This window comes from Chelonia mydas, chromosome 14, assembly GCF_015237465.2.
Source record: "Chelonia mydas isolate rCheMyd1 chromosome 14, rCheMyd1.pri.v2, whole genome shotgun sequence".
Classification (NCBI taxonomy): Eukaryota; Metazoa; Chordata; order Testudines; family Cheloniidae; genus Chelonia; species Chelonia mydas.
Window position 1 is genome coordinate 3,942,391 of NC_051254.2, and position 16,480 is coordinate 3,958,870.

General features: G+C 48.6%; 1 protein-coding gene across 3 annotated transcripts; it reads right to left on the reverse strand.

Moving 5' to 3' along the window:
- Positions 1 to 63: 63 nt before the first annotated feature.
- COG1 (component of oligomeric golgi complex 1) lies at positions 64 to 14,901 on the reverse strand. Of its 3 annotated transcripts, XM_037913467.2 has the most exons (15): positions 14,458 to 14,901; positions 13,604 to 13,848; positions 12,286 to 12,467; positions 11,623 to 11,793; positions 11,329 to 11,485; positions 9,891 to 10,101; positions 8,644 to 9,432; positions 8,121 to 8,267; positions 5,837 to 5,998; positions 4,792 to 4,919; positions 3,326 to 3,434; positions 2,091 to 2,200; positions 1,920 to 1,998; positions 1,325 to 1,363; positions 64 to 229 (listed from the first exon to the last, which is right to left on the reverse strand). In XM_037913467.2, the coding sequence occupies exons 1-14, from the start codon at positions 14,884 to 14,886 to the stop codon at positions 1,340 to 1,342; spliced, it is 2,943 nt and encodes a 980-aa protein (XP_037769395.1). In that variant the 5' UTR covers positions 14,887 to 14,901; the 3' UTR covers positions 64 to 229; positions 1,325 to 1,339. The 3 variants fall into 3 exon arrangements, with proteins under 3 accessions (XP_037769395.1, XP_037769394.1, XP_043383542.1); XM_037913466.1 differs by lacking the exon at positions 1,325 to 1,363; XM_043527607.1 differs by having other exon boundaries at positions 64 to 1,363.
- Positions 14,902 to 16,480: the final 1,579 nt, after the last annotated feature.

Genomic DNA, 16,480 nt, shown 5'->3' on the forward strand with positions numbered 1-16,480 from the left:
ACAGTTTAGCCAGTACAGGCCTGGGAGAGTGCATTCCAAGTGGAAATGAATGTGCAGGCAAACTTAAGTGTTTCATCTTTTTATTAGATCACTTGGTCATGCTAGAGAGCCAACCCAGTTTGAACAGGGATGGTGCAGCTGTGTCCTCCTCCTCTGTTGCAAGCTGTCTGAACAAGGAACCGGGGCGGAATGTTTCCTCTTCTGCTCTTATGACTGAAGGAGGTGGAACCTGTGTTTTTTAAAAGAGAGAATCAGTGACTGCTATACTGCCTCTTACATTGATTCCACACACAGCCAGTGGTTAGCAGCTGCAGGGAGGCACAGTAAGGTAAGAGAATCAAGAATTGTATAACTGAGTAGGAACTAAGTCCAACCTGAACCCCTGCCTCTCTGGCTACATATACAGGATTACTCAGCCTAAAAAGCCTTGTCTACACTAGATTTCTAGTACTAGAGAGGGGTTTCTAGGTTCTGGCATCATAGAGCTTCCCCCTGTGCAACTTTTTAAACTAGATCAGTATGCTGTTAACTACTTAATCACTTAATGTGATTGTTTTTACTGACTAGCCCAGGAAAGGGGCTTACTCTATTTTCTCCTGTGCTTTAGAAATGATACAATACCACTGTCCTTATACCTAGACAATAGTTTTTGATTAAGTACGCTACACAGTCTTACATGATTCATTACATAGTGGGATCTGAGAAAAGGCGGAGAGCGCATATCTGCTAGTAATTCAGAAAAGGGGCTTTCTATTAAACTATATATACACACATCACTGCAGCTACAACTAGTAACACACAGGCAGGTATGGAAGAAACGTCACTCTGTTTCTAAACTATACTAGATACCCTGGGAGCAGGAGGTAGATAATTTTTCTAAAATTGAATTGTTTTGAAACAAGAATGCTCTTTAGAACAATTAAAGCCAAGAAGTTCTCCCACTGAATTACATGAACTTGAAGGAGCAGAATGTGATAGGTTGGCCCCCATTTAGGTAAATGTCTCTACTCTTAAATAGAGAAGTGGATCTTTATTGAATGAAATCAGTCAGGACTGCCCTACTGCACCATAGTGGGGTATGGGTTCAGTGATGACTTGGAGGGATGAGTGCGTTTAGGAATACCACTTCCTGAAGCAGCTAGGTCTTCCTTGGCTCTCCCAGTCCTCCACACAGGAGCCCTGCCTAAATAGACATTTAAATGGTGGGGAATGGGTATCTCTGTACAATTTAGGTTAATATAAAATTTAATACAGAGCAACTGGACAACACTAAATGCCGTTGTAGGTGAAGCAAGCCACTCAGAATGCACACAAGCTTAAATACCCAAGCAAGATTTCTTCAGGAGTACGGGTCACCATCATACTGGAATGAAGTTTATAAAATAGTTAGCATCCTTTAACAGCTTAACATTCCTTGCTACTTCCCTTAAATACAGATGAAGAAGCTAAATTTTAAGTCATCACTGCATAAACTTAAGTCACCACTGCACTGACATGGTCTGTCAGCTGGGGGCTAGAGGTCTGGAATTCTGTGCTTCCGGACTTGCTTTTGGCCTTTAGCAAATTGCTTAAGGAAAATGAGCTAATCAGGTTTCCTGTTGGCTTTTTTTTTTTAAAGGGGTGGGGGAGGGTGTGATTACTTGCAAAACTAATGTGAGGATTAGGATTTGTACAGTATTTTTAAAAGCAGCCCTGCTTGGGACTGTTTGAAAAGTACTTGTCTCTTACGAGGGGCTGCTGACTTAAATATTTACTCAACCCGTTCTCCCTTCTTAAGCACCCCGAACCAAGTTCTTGCTTTTTTTTTTTAAGTCTCCTCAGCAAGCCTGGAACCCTTATTTACAATGCTGCTTCCCTGCTCTGGTAACACAGTAAGGATATGTGGTAAGATTAGGATGGTTTATAACAACTTCACCAACCTGAGTCTGATTTTCTGGGTTTTTAACAGCAGATTTAGTCTTTCGAGAGCTTGACATACTAAGCGGTAGAAGTCCAAATCTTAGAGAAATAAGGAAATGTATTCAGTCATACCATTCAGTTCAAGACACTTGCTTTCTAAAAAGTGATATCTGCATCACTGAGCAACTTACCTTATTTGACTAGATGCTAATGGCAAGATATTGTAAGGCTCCTGGGAGCTCAAATTATTGCTTCTATTGGTATACTGATTCTCTGCCCCAGTGAGTAGGCCAAACAGGACCTAGAAGACAGGAAATAAGTGTCATTTTGTTTTTCAGGTGGCTGAGGATTCTGTAACACAAACTGCTCAAGTAACAAGAAGCCCGTGCCTGTATACAGGTTTCAGAGTAGCAGCCGTGTTAGTCTGTATTCACAAAAAGAAAAGAGTACTAGTGGCACCTTAGAGACTAACATTTATTTGAGCATAAGCTTTCTTGAGCTACAGCTCACTTCATCTGTAGCTCACGAAAGCTTATGCTCAAATAAATTTGTTAGTCTAAGGTGCCACTAGTACTCCTTTTCTTTTTGCCTCCATACAGAAGCTCTCAAATTCACACGGAATTGTCTTTGTAATGCTGAATCCTTTTCCCAAACATTAATTTTTGCATTTCAAGGCAGCTGACTTGTCTCCCCTCACTGTCTTAAACTTGTTTCCTTTAATCAGGGCTTCTCTAACTTACAGGGCTGCAGTGGTGCAGCTGCAGTGCTTCTAGGTAGTATTTTCACTAAGAACAGCCATACTGGGTCAGACCAAAGGTCCATCTAGCCCAGTATCCTGTCTTCTGACAGTGGCCAGTGCCAGGTGCCCCAAAGGGAATGAACAGAACAGGGAATCAAGTGATCCATCCCTTGTCACCTATTCCCAGCTTCTGGCAAAAGGAGAGCTGCTTCTGTCTGTGTAGGTACTCCATCTTCCCTAGAGGCAGTAGCTAGGTTGATGGGAGAAGACCTCCTGTGAAAAATAGCACTAACTACATCGCTCCACACCCTTGAGTGATGTAGTTATACTGACATAAGTTCCTAGTGTAGACCATGCCTCAGCTAGCTGCCTGCTACTATGGTAGCAGAATCTGGGGCTGTCTATGTGGCAGTTTGTATTTCACAGATTCTAATGACTCTCCCTTTCGGTTACAGAAGGAAGAGAGCTGAGTAGGAGTGTGTATCTATCATGCTATAGAGAACTCGCTCAGCAAGCTTTAAATATCCCATCTGCAATGTTGAGTGCAGGCCAATAGTTAGCTGCAGTTGAACTGCATAATGTGAGGAAATGATCAGCCTGCTTGATAACTCTGCAGTAGAATAAAGCAGTAAACAGGTTTTGCAACATTTACTTCTATTGCAGGGAATTCCTTTCCCCTGAACTTACAGAGGTTCGTTGCACCAGGCGGTTAAGGCTGCTATTTAAATGTGGAGTAAAAACATCCAAGTCAAACGGATCAATGTTGGCTTCTAAGAAGTCGGTCACCTTCTCAATCCTGCAACAAGACCAAAAAGACACCATTACAGATCTTCATATTAAATAAAAGTAGATTACAAGGTGGACAGATGCTTATGATGGGGCAAGTGGAAATTGCTATTGAGTGGTCCCTCATGAAACTGAGCTGCTCCCCTCTCAGCTGACCTCTGTCTGAGTACAAGTAGGAGGCACACATCAGAGGAGCAGCAGTTAAGCAGTTTTCAGTTTCACAAGGCTTCTGCAGACTTGTGACAGGAAAAACTTCCATTCAGTTAGCCTCTAACTGTGGCAGGGAAGAGGTGAAAGTACTTTAATGTAATTTTGAAGGCTTTTCTGTTCCTATTTACAGGACACTCTTAGCCCTGGTCTACACTAGGACTTTAGGTCGAATTTAGCAGCGTTAAATCGATGTAAACCTGCACCTGTCCACACGATGAAGCCCTTTTTTTTCGACTTAAAGGGCTCTTAAAATCGATTTCCTTACTCCACCCCGACAAGTGGATTAGCACTTAAATCGGCCTTGCCAGGTCGAATTTGGGGTACTGTGGACACAATTTGATGGTATTGGCCTCCGCTCCATTGTGACTGCTCTGGACAGCGCTCTCAACTCAGATGCACTGGCCAGGTAGACAGGAAAAGAACCGCGAACTTTTGAATCTCATTTCTGGAGACTGTGGGATAGCTACCCACAGTGCAACACTCCGGAAGTCGACGCTTGCCTCGGTACTGTGGAAGCACTCCGCCGAATTAATGCACTTAATGCACTTAGAGCATTTTCTGTGGGGGGACACACTCGAATATATAAAAATGATTTCTAAAAAACCGACTTCTATAAATTTGACCTAATTTCGTAGCGTAAACATACCCTTAGAGCGGAAGCCAAGTGTCTGAGTGGGATTTGTGCTCCCTATTCTTCTGCTTCACAAACCTGTTGCTAAACAGGTGTGATTTCTAAAAGTAAGGTTCTTCAAGACTAGTTCCATGACCAGGCAGAAGAGTTCTCTGAAGGCATCAGTTAGTGATACCAGGTCTACCCCCATAGAGGAGACTGGTTGGCCTGGCTCAGCTCCAATACTCCACCCTCATCCCACTCTGACATTTTTAGACTGCTTAAGAGTTGGTGAAAAGATGATGGGTAGTGGCAGACATACCAGTATCCCATATGCTGCCCTGTAGGGCTTCTAGCTTTCCCTGAAGAACTTCTCTGTAGGTGGCTTCTGTCATAGAGCAAGGCTGAATGAGCCACTTTGTTTAGACTGCCTTTAAGTTGTGATTGTGTGTGAGGAAGTAGGATGTCAGAACTGGACTGAGAACTTGCTTCAGACCCTGAACAGCCTCTCTGATGCTTGGCTTAGAACACTGGCAGTATACCGTACCTGGAGTCCTGCTTGCTCCTGCTGGTTTTTGCTTCCTCACTCTTAGCTGTTAGGACTATATTCAAATAACGCAGATCATAGAGCAACTGCAACGCCCTGTTCTGAGTCATTGGGAATGTGCGTTCTTTCTGTAAGGAAGGCAGAAGGGTATGTTTCAACATTCTCTTTATAATAATGGTTTCCAAAGGTTTTTTTCAAGACAGAACAAACAAAATACTCAGACCAATCAGGGGCAGGCTTAAGTCCAACAGTTCAGTTAGCTATCCTATGCCACATCCACTCGTCACATCCTCTTTGTATGTTGACTCATATTGTATGCTCCTCAGGGCAGACACGGTCTCATTTGTGAAGTGCCATGAACGTCTTAGCCCTAACCGTTCCAAAGGCTTCTGGACACATTAGCAAAGCCACATTGAAAAGAAATGACCAAGCCAGTCATGCCAAGTATCTCCCGAAACAGAAGAAAAGACTTAAGTATGTTCTGACACATGTATTGGACAAAGAAAGCATTCACTTCAGTTTCTAAGAAATGGAATATGCAGAAGATCTGTCTAGTCTATTACTGTAGTAACACCATGGCTCTCCTGGAACTGCAGCCATCTCTCTTAGCGTCATGCTAATGGGAAAGTAGGGCCTTACAAAGCTCTGTTTCCCTTTCAGAGGCCTTTGCTGGCCATCCAGGCAGACAGGTGGAAGAACTAGAGCATTGTCACTGGAGCATGCAAGCGGCTACTTCCCTTTCCTGCACAGGCTCTCAAGGGCTTACAGCACTTTACAGTCTCAAAACCCATGAAAGGAAGGCTTGGATGATAACTGCAGGTGGGGAAACTGAGGCACGGGAGTGTAGAGATTTCGCATTGAGCTGGATCCCAGTCCCAGGTTATGTCCCATAAAACAAGCTTAAATTTCTGGGGGCTTCTCAGGGATGAATTTTTGGGGTTCCCTGATCAGTAGGAAAGATTGACTATAATTGTGACTGCACTTGCAGATTCCCTTTTAGTACAACCAAAAATCCAGGGTGTAGAACAAAATCCCAGCAGCATACCTTCTCCTGCTTCTCTTCAACAAGCTTCTCATAGCCAGCCAGCACTTCCGCCAGGCAGGTCTTCAGCAGCAGCTGCAAGGTACGCTTTGGTAGAGCGTGACCTCCAACCCGATTGACTTCTTGACACAAGCTGAAGAGGAGGCATTGAACATACCAGGATGGCTGTTGGAGGGAAAAAACACACACAAGACACCAATAAAAGCGGATATGTTCCTGACCTTTCTGTATGGGTTGTTGGCATTATCAAGGTGAAAGAGAGGTTATGTGAATTCTGGGTTTCTCCTGGTATCTTCTCCTTCCTCATCACCAACCTTGGTCTCTTGCCTTCTCCCCTCACAGAACCCTGCCTCAGTGCTCCCATCCTGTCCTACCTCCTTACTCTTACTGACTCTGTACATACCCTTTCCTTCTCATCATCCTCTGGATCTTTCCCCTCATGAAGCATGTCCTGGTCTCCACTATCTTCAGAACCATCTGTTAGCCCCATCTGCCTTTCCAGCTATCATCCCTTCCACACTAAAAATCAGGAAATATGTAGTCTACAACCAATGTACTGATTTTCCCTCCTCTAGGTCTGTCTTATCTTCCTTCCAGATGGGCTTCTAACTTTTTTCCACTCTACCGAAACTGGTTTCATTTTGGTCTTCAGTTACCTCTTCCTGGCCAAACCTCTGGGCTTCTATTCTATCCTCATCCTAGAGCTGCAGCTCAACCCCTCCTTCCTGACATCTTATCCTCAGCAGGGTTTTGAGATACTATCTTTTCTCCTCTGTGTTTTTTGGTGGGGCCAGCTCTTCCCCTGGCTTTGGTGGGGGTTCCCCAGGGCTTTCTCTTTGCTCTTTCCATTAGTTTTAGCCATCGTCTGTATTGCTGATAACTCACAAATCTCTTTCTACCACTGGCCTGTCTCCTATCCAATCCCACATTTCAATTGTCTGATGTCCTCATAGGCATCAAGAGGTTAAATACATTAAAGGTTATAAGGTGCTCAGATAAGTACTCGCCTGGCTTCCATCACTGTACTAAGACAGATCTTAAATTGAATATAGACAAAAACTGAACTTGTCTTCCCACTTTTTCTATCACTGTTCACAACACCATCCTCCCAGTCACTCAGGCTTACAATCTGAGGGGTATATTTTTACTCCTTTTCCCTTACCCCACACTTGCAAGACATTCCAAATCTTGATGCTACTTCCTTCATTCTGTCCTTTGCTTTCCCCCACCCAGCCACGTCTCTTGTTCAGGCCTCATTATAGCCTGCCTTGTTGCCTGCAGTATCTTCCCTCTTCACCCCAATGTCTCTCTCACTCATCCACTCCCTTCAGTCTGTATAAAATGCTGCTGCTAAACTCCTCTTTCTTGCCTGTCTGATCATGTAACTCCTCCCTTTCTTCAGTCCCTCAGTTGGCTTCCCAGCCAATATCTGCTGCTTGTCACCACCTTCAAAAGTCTACATAGCTTTGTCTCTTCCCAACTTTCCTACCCCTGCCGCTCCACTATTGCTGCCCAATCTCATCCACCTGTTTGTCAGATTTATACAATCACCACCTGGCCTTCTTTCCTACAGCTCATCCTTGTCCACCTTTGAGTTTGTCTTAAACTCACTTCTGCTGCACTGCCTTTAAGGAATCTCATTGATTTGTACATTATAAGCTGCCTCTTTTAATTCCCCTTTCCCTGACTATCTCTACAGCGGGAGCATCTCAGGGCAGGGACTGTTCTCCTTAAGCATTACCCAGCACACAATGAAAAGTACTGCAAATAATTAGGAATAAAGCCAAAAAGTTGGGCTACAGGTGATGTAGTGACAGTGTTATACAAACACCAGCCATTCTGGGTACAGCACCAAGTCAGCAACATGGACTTTAGGGACCGCTTTTAGTGAGAGGGGGAATGTTGGCCAGGGGCTGGCTGGGGCTTATCCCTCACAGCGTATTTACATTCACATTCTCCTATAGGACAGACCTGAAGAAGAGCTCTGTGGAAGTGCAAAAGTCTGTAACCAACAGAAGTTGGTTCAATAAAAGCTCCCTCTCTCTCATATCTTGAGACAGAGAGCTACAACACTGCATGCGTATTCTTTGGCAGAAGTCCTAAGATCTTCAAGTTGCCCCCTAGGACTTGGATATGTGACTATGAGTCCAAGAAGATTTCATAAGATAGGACTGAATTCAGTGAAACCTCCTAGAATGAAACGCAGGTTTACTGACTATTTAACAAGCAGCTTTTGGCCTCCTGAAAGATTATTTCCCTCCATTCACCCAGAGGACATTGCTCACACCTGTACAGGGAGTCGGATCTTTGACGTTATGCTGCTTCCCGTTTCTGTCTCCTCCTGAATTTCAATTTCATCCCAGTTGGTGGCCGTAGCTAAGATAGAGCCAGCTGCATCTAGCAGCAAAGTTTTGGTGAAACGGTGAACCAGGACCTAGAAGGGAAAAATACAAATATTCAGTAACAGGCCAATGCAGGTACTGGGGTCAGGCAGTCTATTTATGGCTCCCTTATGTTTTTCACTTAGTGAATCTGCTGAGGAGACTGAGGTGGGCAAAGTATTTTCCATTTGTCTTTAAGAGCGTTGCACCAAGGGGATCTGGCACCTCAGAGTGTGACTATTTCAGAGCCATAGCTCAGCCACAGTCATTGGAAACTGATTAGATACCCTAATTCTAGTAGTGGCAGCGTTCTAATGAATGGAAAGTCTCTGAAGAACCAGAACTACAAGCAGAGTGGTGGCTGTGGGCAGCTGTGAAAGAGAAAGCTAAACAGGAAAGGAGTGCGCCCAAAGAAAACGGGCTACTTACTTTTATAACAGTTGAGCTCCAAATCTGATATGCAAACAGGCTCTGTTGCAGGAGTTGTTCTTTCACTTCCTGCCACTTGGCCTGCATGGGATTCACCTCCTGGACTTTCCCTTTCCCCAGCTTTTTAAAAGACCGGGTCTCCCTCATTACATTCTCTGTGCTGCCTGATTTACCCAGAATGCACTGCTTCAGGTGAGGACACAGTTCACCTAGTGACTGACACAGTCTTGCCATGAAGAGGACGGTATTAAGTTTGGCATCGTTCAGAGCGTCTGTGTGTCCTTTCAGCTTGTCCTCAGCACTCTGCAGCTCTTCTCTAACACAGCCCAAGACATACTGGATGCAGGTAATGCAGTGATCACGGAGCAGCTCTTCTACGGTGCCAGCATCAGCATATCTATCAAAAGCAGAGTTCCTGGACTGCACGCCCAATATCTCTTTGGGTGTGGAAGAGTCAGAGGGCAGGTAGGACAGAAGGTCATCCAGTTTGGCCTTCAGTTTGGTATCCAAGGCAGAACAGAAGCTCTGCACGCAGGGAGTGAGAGCCTGGGCCTTCATAGACAGGCCACTCTTTGCAAATTGGCTGCGGTTTGCCACGTTGACCCAGGCAGCATCAGAAGGCATGTCACTGGGGCTCTCTGACCACAGAAACAAAGCCATGTTGTGTTCAAATTGGATGTGCTTGCTGGGGGTGGAGGTACTGGACTTGACTTCAAGCTCCTGTAGAGCTAAGATAAGAAGCTGTTTCGAACTGCTGGAGATGGAGTCAAATCCTTCCTTCGTCAGAGTCTGGAAAAGAGAACTTTCCTTTCTCAGGTCTCAGCGGCTGCCACATCACCCATTTTAAGAGTGCCTCTATGGCTGCTGAAAGGTACTGTGGGCGGCCCTGGAGAGCAAAGACCTCTCTCCCCAGACAGTACCGCAAGAGGAGCAGCTGTGCAAGCTTCCCCATGCAGCACCAGCCTTCCCCTCCCCCGCCACACTGTTCCCTCTAAGCTGTGCACGTGTGCGCGCGCACACAGATCCTAAACCCTGCACACACGGTGAAGCACCGCGCACACAAAAATTTACACAGAAGAAATTTTTTGCGCACATGGCCTGTCAAAAAATTAGAGGGAACATTGCCCCCCACCCAGCTAATGTATGCCCCTCATGACCTGTTCTCTGCTGAGACTGCCAGGCTAGGGAAGCAGACAGCACTTAAACACTGCCAAAGTCAGCCTGGTTAAGCCCCGACAGCATCTCACCTGTAACCTGTCCAAGAAAAGCTGGCGCAGCAAGTCCTCCCAGAAGGAGATGGGCTTGTCCAAGAGTCGATGACACACTGTGTCCCAGTTCTGGCTCATGGACTCACCAGTGAGCAGCTCCCACACAGCGTCACGGATGCCGGCTAGGCCTTTCAGGCTCTTCACGTAGCCCAGCAGAGTGATAAGCCCAGATTTGATATCTTCGTTACACCTGAAAGCAATATTCACTTCGGTCCCATTCCCTCGTATCACAGCTCCAGGCAATGCAGCAGAGAACTTTTACTTTACTGTTCTAGGCTGGACTACAAAGGGATTCTTATTGCTTTGTGAAAGGATGCAGCCAGGAGACCCGTGGCAGGGCTGAAAATGACCTAGGCAGTTTACCTGCCACCTCACGGTGATCCAGCCGCTTGCATTCCTGGCCTTGTTGACCCACATGTTGCGTCATCCCCAGGAACTACTAGAAGCACATCATGCTCCCCTACGGGGTCCCTGCCCATGTATCTCAGCGCCCTGGACCACAGGCAAGGAGCGCTGTACCCGGGTTGGGCAAAGACCATCACCTTACTCTGTGACAACTCCCCACTAGCCACCCTAGCGTACGTGGGCCCCTGACGGAGGTGCTCTTTGGAGAATAAAATGGGGCAGCTGGGCAGGGAGAAGTTTGGGGGTAGGAATTCCTCTCAACCAAAGAAGGCTTCAAACTTCAGTCTGACTGCAGCTAAGAGCTACCGTTTGCTTACGCTTTCATGCATTTCACAGGTAGAGGGCAGAGTCACATGGGGCTGACGGAGCCACTACATAAGGAAAGGGAGGCCTGACTGTTACTCTCCTCTTAGCAAGGCATGCTGGGAAAGGGGAGGAGCCTGGGACCTTTATAGTGTAGGCTCTGCCAGCTCTCTCGCACAGTGCTCAGGAGGACAGCAGGAAGAAAAGAGATGCTGGAATGAGAACAACCCCAGGAAGGAAAAACCGAAGAGTACAGGTAAGCACCTAGAGGCATTTTTCTATTTGGATAAGAGTTTGGGGGACTTTATTTTCGGTAATACTGCAGGGACGCTAGACACAGATCACTCAGCATTGCAGGGAAGTGCTCCGGTTATAATCTGCTGCCTTACTGATGTATTGAACAACCTGGCTTTCAAGAGAGCGTTTAGTCTGTATAATCCCTTATCTCAGCATCTCTGTGGCGGACACGGGCATCCTGATACGCTTCTATGGGGATAACAGGCAGGTGAGTAGACTTGGCTCCATTTTACAACCCCCGGCCAAGGACTGCTGTTGAGCTGCTTAGGTGCTGCAGAAGCACTCTATGCTGCTAGACAGATCTAGTGGTGTCTGACGGCGCCTCACTCCCTTTCACTAGAGGAGGAATACAGTGACAGAACAAGTACTGTCCTAATCCATCCCTTAGAAGAAGCTCCCTCTATACACTCACATGTTAATCCACTTCTGAAGAGTCTCTCTCAGGTAGTCCTGGCTGATTGGATGTGCCAGGGTTCGGAGGGTTGGCTGGAACTCTACAATGGACAGTGGTAGATATTTGAACCAGCTGCTCAGCTGCATCTCCTCTTTCAAAACTTTGATGCCTTTACCTAGAAGAATTGTGCCGCATGAGTGGGGTGGGTTCAGTGGGGTCTTGACTAAGCCCTAGTTGTATGAGGAACATGCACAAATGACCATGAGATAGTGAAGCCAATCCCAAACCTCATTGCCTGAGCAAGCTGCTCACCTGCCGGATCCTGGCCTGTTGTGGTCTCCAGCATTGAAAAGAGCAAGCTGCAGGGCAGGGTCGGATCTGAGGGCACCCCTTCAGGCAGAGTGTAAAACAGGGCATGAGCTTGGTACAAGGTGGTGGTTAGCAACTCCATCAACGAACACACCTGAGCTTTTATTCCCGCACCTAAAAAGAAAAGTTTCTTAATAGAGGCAGCAGCCCTAACCTTCCTCATTAAAGCAGTCCCATAATAAGAACAATGCTGGTCAGAAAGGACAAACATTTTTCCAAGGCAGATGTGTATTTACAGTGAAAATACCAGCTATCTGTTCCTATAGATAATGGAGATGGGCCAAGCATGGGGTAACTTATACATACAGCAAAGCAGAGTTATTGTGATGGATCAGTTTGGTTCAGAGGTACTTCTGTAGCTATCACCCCCATCTTGTGATAAAGGAGTCTCCTGCAAGCTATCCTGTTTGGCCACTACTGTTTTTAAAAGACCAAGGGAAATAATTAGCTGTGTGTTAACCCTGATTCAATGCAGCAAAGTTCCCATGGAAGCTACAAAATAGGACAAACCCCATTCCACTCAGTTTCTGCTCTTTCCTTGAGATGGGAAAGAGACCTTAGAGCTTCCTTTAACATTAGTTCAGGAGCGAAGCCAGTTGTACTGACCGTGATGTGGCTGGTTCAGAAGCTGCTGAACAGCTGACTTCCTGGCCAGCAGGAAGTCTGTCAGGGCTTGGCGTGGAGAGCTGTCCTCCAAAAGCATGATGGAGCATAAGGCCTCTGCCACTGCTTGGTCAGAAACGGCCTGGCATTTTAGCAGCGATTTGCTTTCATGTAGTATGGTGGATCTAATAAGGAAACAAGTCAGATGCAGTCACCAGGTGTTGAACAGGGTTGCCAGCTTTCTAACTGCTGAGAACCAGACCCCCGAGGCCCTGTCTCCTGCTCGCGCCTCTCCACAGACACCCCCGTCGTCACTCACTGCTCTCCCTGTCGCCCGGAGCTGGATCCTCTCCACGTCCCTCCCTCCACCGCCAGCTGGGCTCTCTTTACTCTGGGGCTGCAGCCTGATGCGGAGCCTGCCTGTCCATGAGATGCAAGTAGGAGGTGGCCCCGGCGGAGCAAGAGACTAAATCGAACATATGGGAAATCGAAGCTTCCCAGTCTTTTTCATATCCATGGGTGGAATCAACAGGAGTCACCTACGAGGCACCTAGGGCAGCCGATCGTCTGGCTCAGTCCTGGAACCTGACCGCATCAACCCTTCCTACCCCAGTGGCTGTAAAGTATGAGGTGGAACAGTGCAATCTTAAAAGGGTGGTTTAAATTCCATGATCCTGCCAGCTTGGTAAACTAACACTGCTTACATTCTTACTCTAGTACACAGCATTTTGAACCTTTCAAAGTAATAACCCTCCACCAGGAAACTGCCAAAGGTGTCCAAGCTAATTCAGCCATCCAATTGGAATGGACTGTCCTGCATACAAAGGGTTCATGTTGACATCTTGAGTTGCTCAGGGGATGGAAACACTTGTGTGCTAGGGGGAAGACAACAGCTCACTTTATGCAATCCCTTCAAGAGTGATGCCTGACAAGCATAGAGGGAGCTATGTTCAGCCCTTGACTTAATAGAGAGAAAGTAGGGGAGGAAAAAAATATTCTCCACCACCACCACACTTCTTCCCATGAGGAAGGAGAGATCTAGGACAGGGCACTGGGAGTCAAACTCCTGGGTTCTACTGTCAGTTCTGCTAGTGGCAGTCAGTATGATGTTGGGTAAACTGCTTCACCTCTGTCTCTCAGCTTTTCAGTCTTTCAGTGGCTGTGGAACAATAATCCCTACTTCCCCTAGGAAAAAGAGAGGATAGGAGGCTATATTTGTATCGGGCCTTCAAGTAGGTTTAAAATATTACGGCAGTGCAATGCTCTGACAGCATTTGCAAACTGGCTCTGGCAGGGCTGCAACCACCACCATGCTGCTTACCTAAAGTGGCTAGCTGCTGCCACTTGTCGTACAAGGATGGGGAAGCGTGCAAGGATGGGACTGTAACGGGAGCTGGAGGAATCCAGCTGCAGGAGGCTGTGGAGATGGCAGCAGAGCAGGTAGAGATGAGTGGCACGTAAGTACTGAGAGGCCTCCATGGCACTCCAGATCTTCTCGGGAATCTCCAGCAGCAGCTTGATCTGCGCTGCGGTGCCATAGAACTTCTCCTGGGAGTGCAGCATAGTCTGGGCACGAAAGGAGAGGCTGTGACTGTGGGTACAATCACGCTTCCAAGGGCACAACAATGGTCACCCGCAGTAATTCTGCTAACTTCAGAAGCTACCCGAGCTTTGTCCCTGTACGCTTCCGGGCCGTGACCGCTAACAGGCGAAAGCCGGACAGAACTCAGTCCTGCAACCCAGGCTTTGGGTAAACTGACGATGCGCCCCCCCACCCTCCCGCCCCGTCCCCGCAGCCATGCCCAGCTCAGGGGCTCGTCTCCCAGGATGTCCTATCCGCCCTGGCAGGAGGGAAAAGGCCGAGCTGGTGCGGGGGCCACCAGGCGGGAGTGGCGCTGCGATGCAGCAGGGTCTCACAAGGACGACTCTGACCGCTGACAAGGAGCGCGGGCTGTGGGGCAGGGGCACCCCCAGCCCTCGCGGGGCTCCAGCAGTGACGCTAGGGTGTGGCCGGCACCTGCGGCCCGGCTAGAGGCTGGGGGCCTGTCCTGGGCCAAGGCTGCACTGACCGTGGCTTGTTGCGGGGGGGCCCCCCCTCGCTCACCGGGGGGGGGGGCGCAGGCCCCGCCCCCCCCGCTCACCCCGGGGGGGCGCAGGCCCCGCCCCCTCGCTCACCTGGGCCCCCCGGGCGCCCCGCGGCCCCGGCGCCCCGCGCTGCAGGCCCCGCACCGCCCCCAGCAGGTGCTCGGCGCTGAGGCGCATCTCGGCGATGGTGTCGGCCGCCTCGATGAGGTCCCGGTAGCGCTCCCCCACCATCTGCCGCAGCTCCTCCCGCTTCTGCTCGATGCCCGCCCGCAGCCGCCGCTCCACCTCGCGCAGCTCGGCCGTCGTGTGCGCCTCGAAGAGCGCCGCCGCCTCCGTGCCCCGCGGCAGCCCGGGCCCCGCCGCTGCCGCCGCCATCTTGGGCGCGACCCTGGGCGGCCACCGTCCGTCCCGCGAAGCGAGGGAGCGTCCCTTTGCCCGTGACGTGTCCGGCGGGTGCCGCCGCCGGCTGCGGGAGGGGCAGCGACACTTCCGGGCACTGGGGGCAACGCTCGGCGCCATCTTTGTGAGGGCTCGCGGGACTTCCGGTTATTGCTCGTCTGCCTCAGGGGCCGCCATCTTTGTGAGGGGCAAGGGCAACCTCCCCATTGAGCCCCGCCCCCGTCCATAGGGGCCCCACGTGCTGAGCCCCGCCCCCTTCCATAGGGTCCCCACAGGCCTATAGTGATTCCCCCATAGAGCTTCCCCTCCGCCCCAACCCCTTCCTTAGGGGCACCCTCACTTCCCCTCCCCCCCCATCCCTTTCCCTAGGGCTCCCTCACGTCACCATCCCTTTCCATGGGGTGCTCACCTCCCCAGCCCCATTGCCCTCCCACAGAGCCTTTCCTGCCAGAGCAAGGGGCAGGATCAGCTGTCCTGGCCCCCTGAGAGAGGCTGATGTTATCCTGTCCCATCCCCCTGGGCCGCGGTGGGGGTGCTTCCCGGGCCCCGGGGTGGAGCAAGTCACAGAGAGATTTTAAACCTGGAAGAACGCCTCCGATTTCCTGTTCATACCAGAGATGCCCCCACTCCCTTGTTTTCCTCCCTCCGCTCCTTTTCTGCATTTCTCACGCACCCATCGTCGTGGAACCTCCACACCGATTCCCCCGAAGCAGTAATCCGCCACAATAAAAAACCACCCTCCCTGAGTTCTCGAAGCTTAGTCCTCGTCCACTGTCTCCCTTGACTTTAGATTCCTCTCTGAGAGCCTGGAGTCCACCTCCTCCTTTTGCACAGCACCTAACAGTGACCAGTTAAAATGCTGCTCGTTGACATTTTTTGCCATTCTGCTTGGAGTTTGCGCAATACGAATAGACTGGGTCTGCTTTGGTTTTTAGTCAGCGTATGTATTTCCCCCTTGCAGGGGAAGGCCTAAATCCAATCTAAAACCTGGTTATATTGAGGTTTTTAAATTGTAGTTAATTAACACCTAGTACTGCCTTATCATATATACTTGTATGCGTCTTTAAAATATTTCTGCCAGCATCAAGGTAGAAATATGAAAGATCTGCTTTCGTCAAACCCAAGTTATTGGGCTCAATATAGGGGTAACGGTTGAAATTTAATGGCCTGTGATATACAGGAGGTGAGACTAAATGGTCCCTACTAGCCTTCAGTTCTATGAATCTATGAAGGTGTTTGTGTGTCTAACGTCAGGATCAGGCCCTAAATACGGGGTCAGATGATGTTTGCATAAGAAAAAACAGCTGCACACTCTGCCCTTACATGTGAAATGAATTGTGATAGTTTGTCTTGCTCCATTCAGCCTTTCAAAATGACTCTGTGACAGAGTTTGTGGAGTATATTTGTTTGCAGCGTGGATGGGGTCCCAGGGTAGACGAGGTGATATCTTTTATTGGACCAACTTCTGTTTCTGAAAGGGACAGACTTTCAAGCTTCACAGAGCTCTTCTTCAGGTCTGGAGAAGATAACCAGTTAGTGTCACAGCTATATACAAAGTGGGCCAGATTAAGCATAAGAGATGCACCCATGTTGCAGGAGACCACTTAAAATGAAGTGGGTAATTATCACCTCTGCATTCATGGGACAAAGGGGGTGGTAGGAGGCAGGGAGTGTTACAAATTGTTGTAATAAGCCATACAGCCAGCATCTCTGT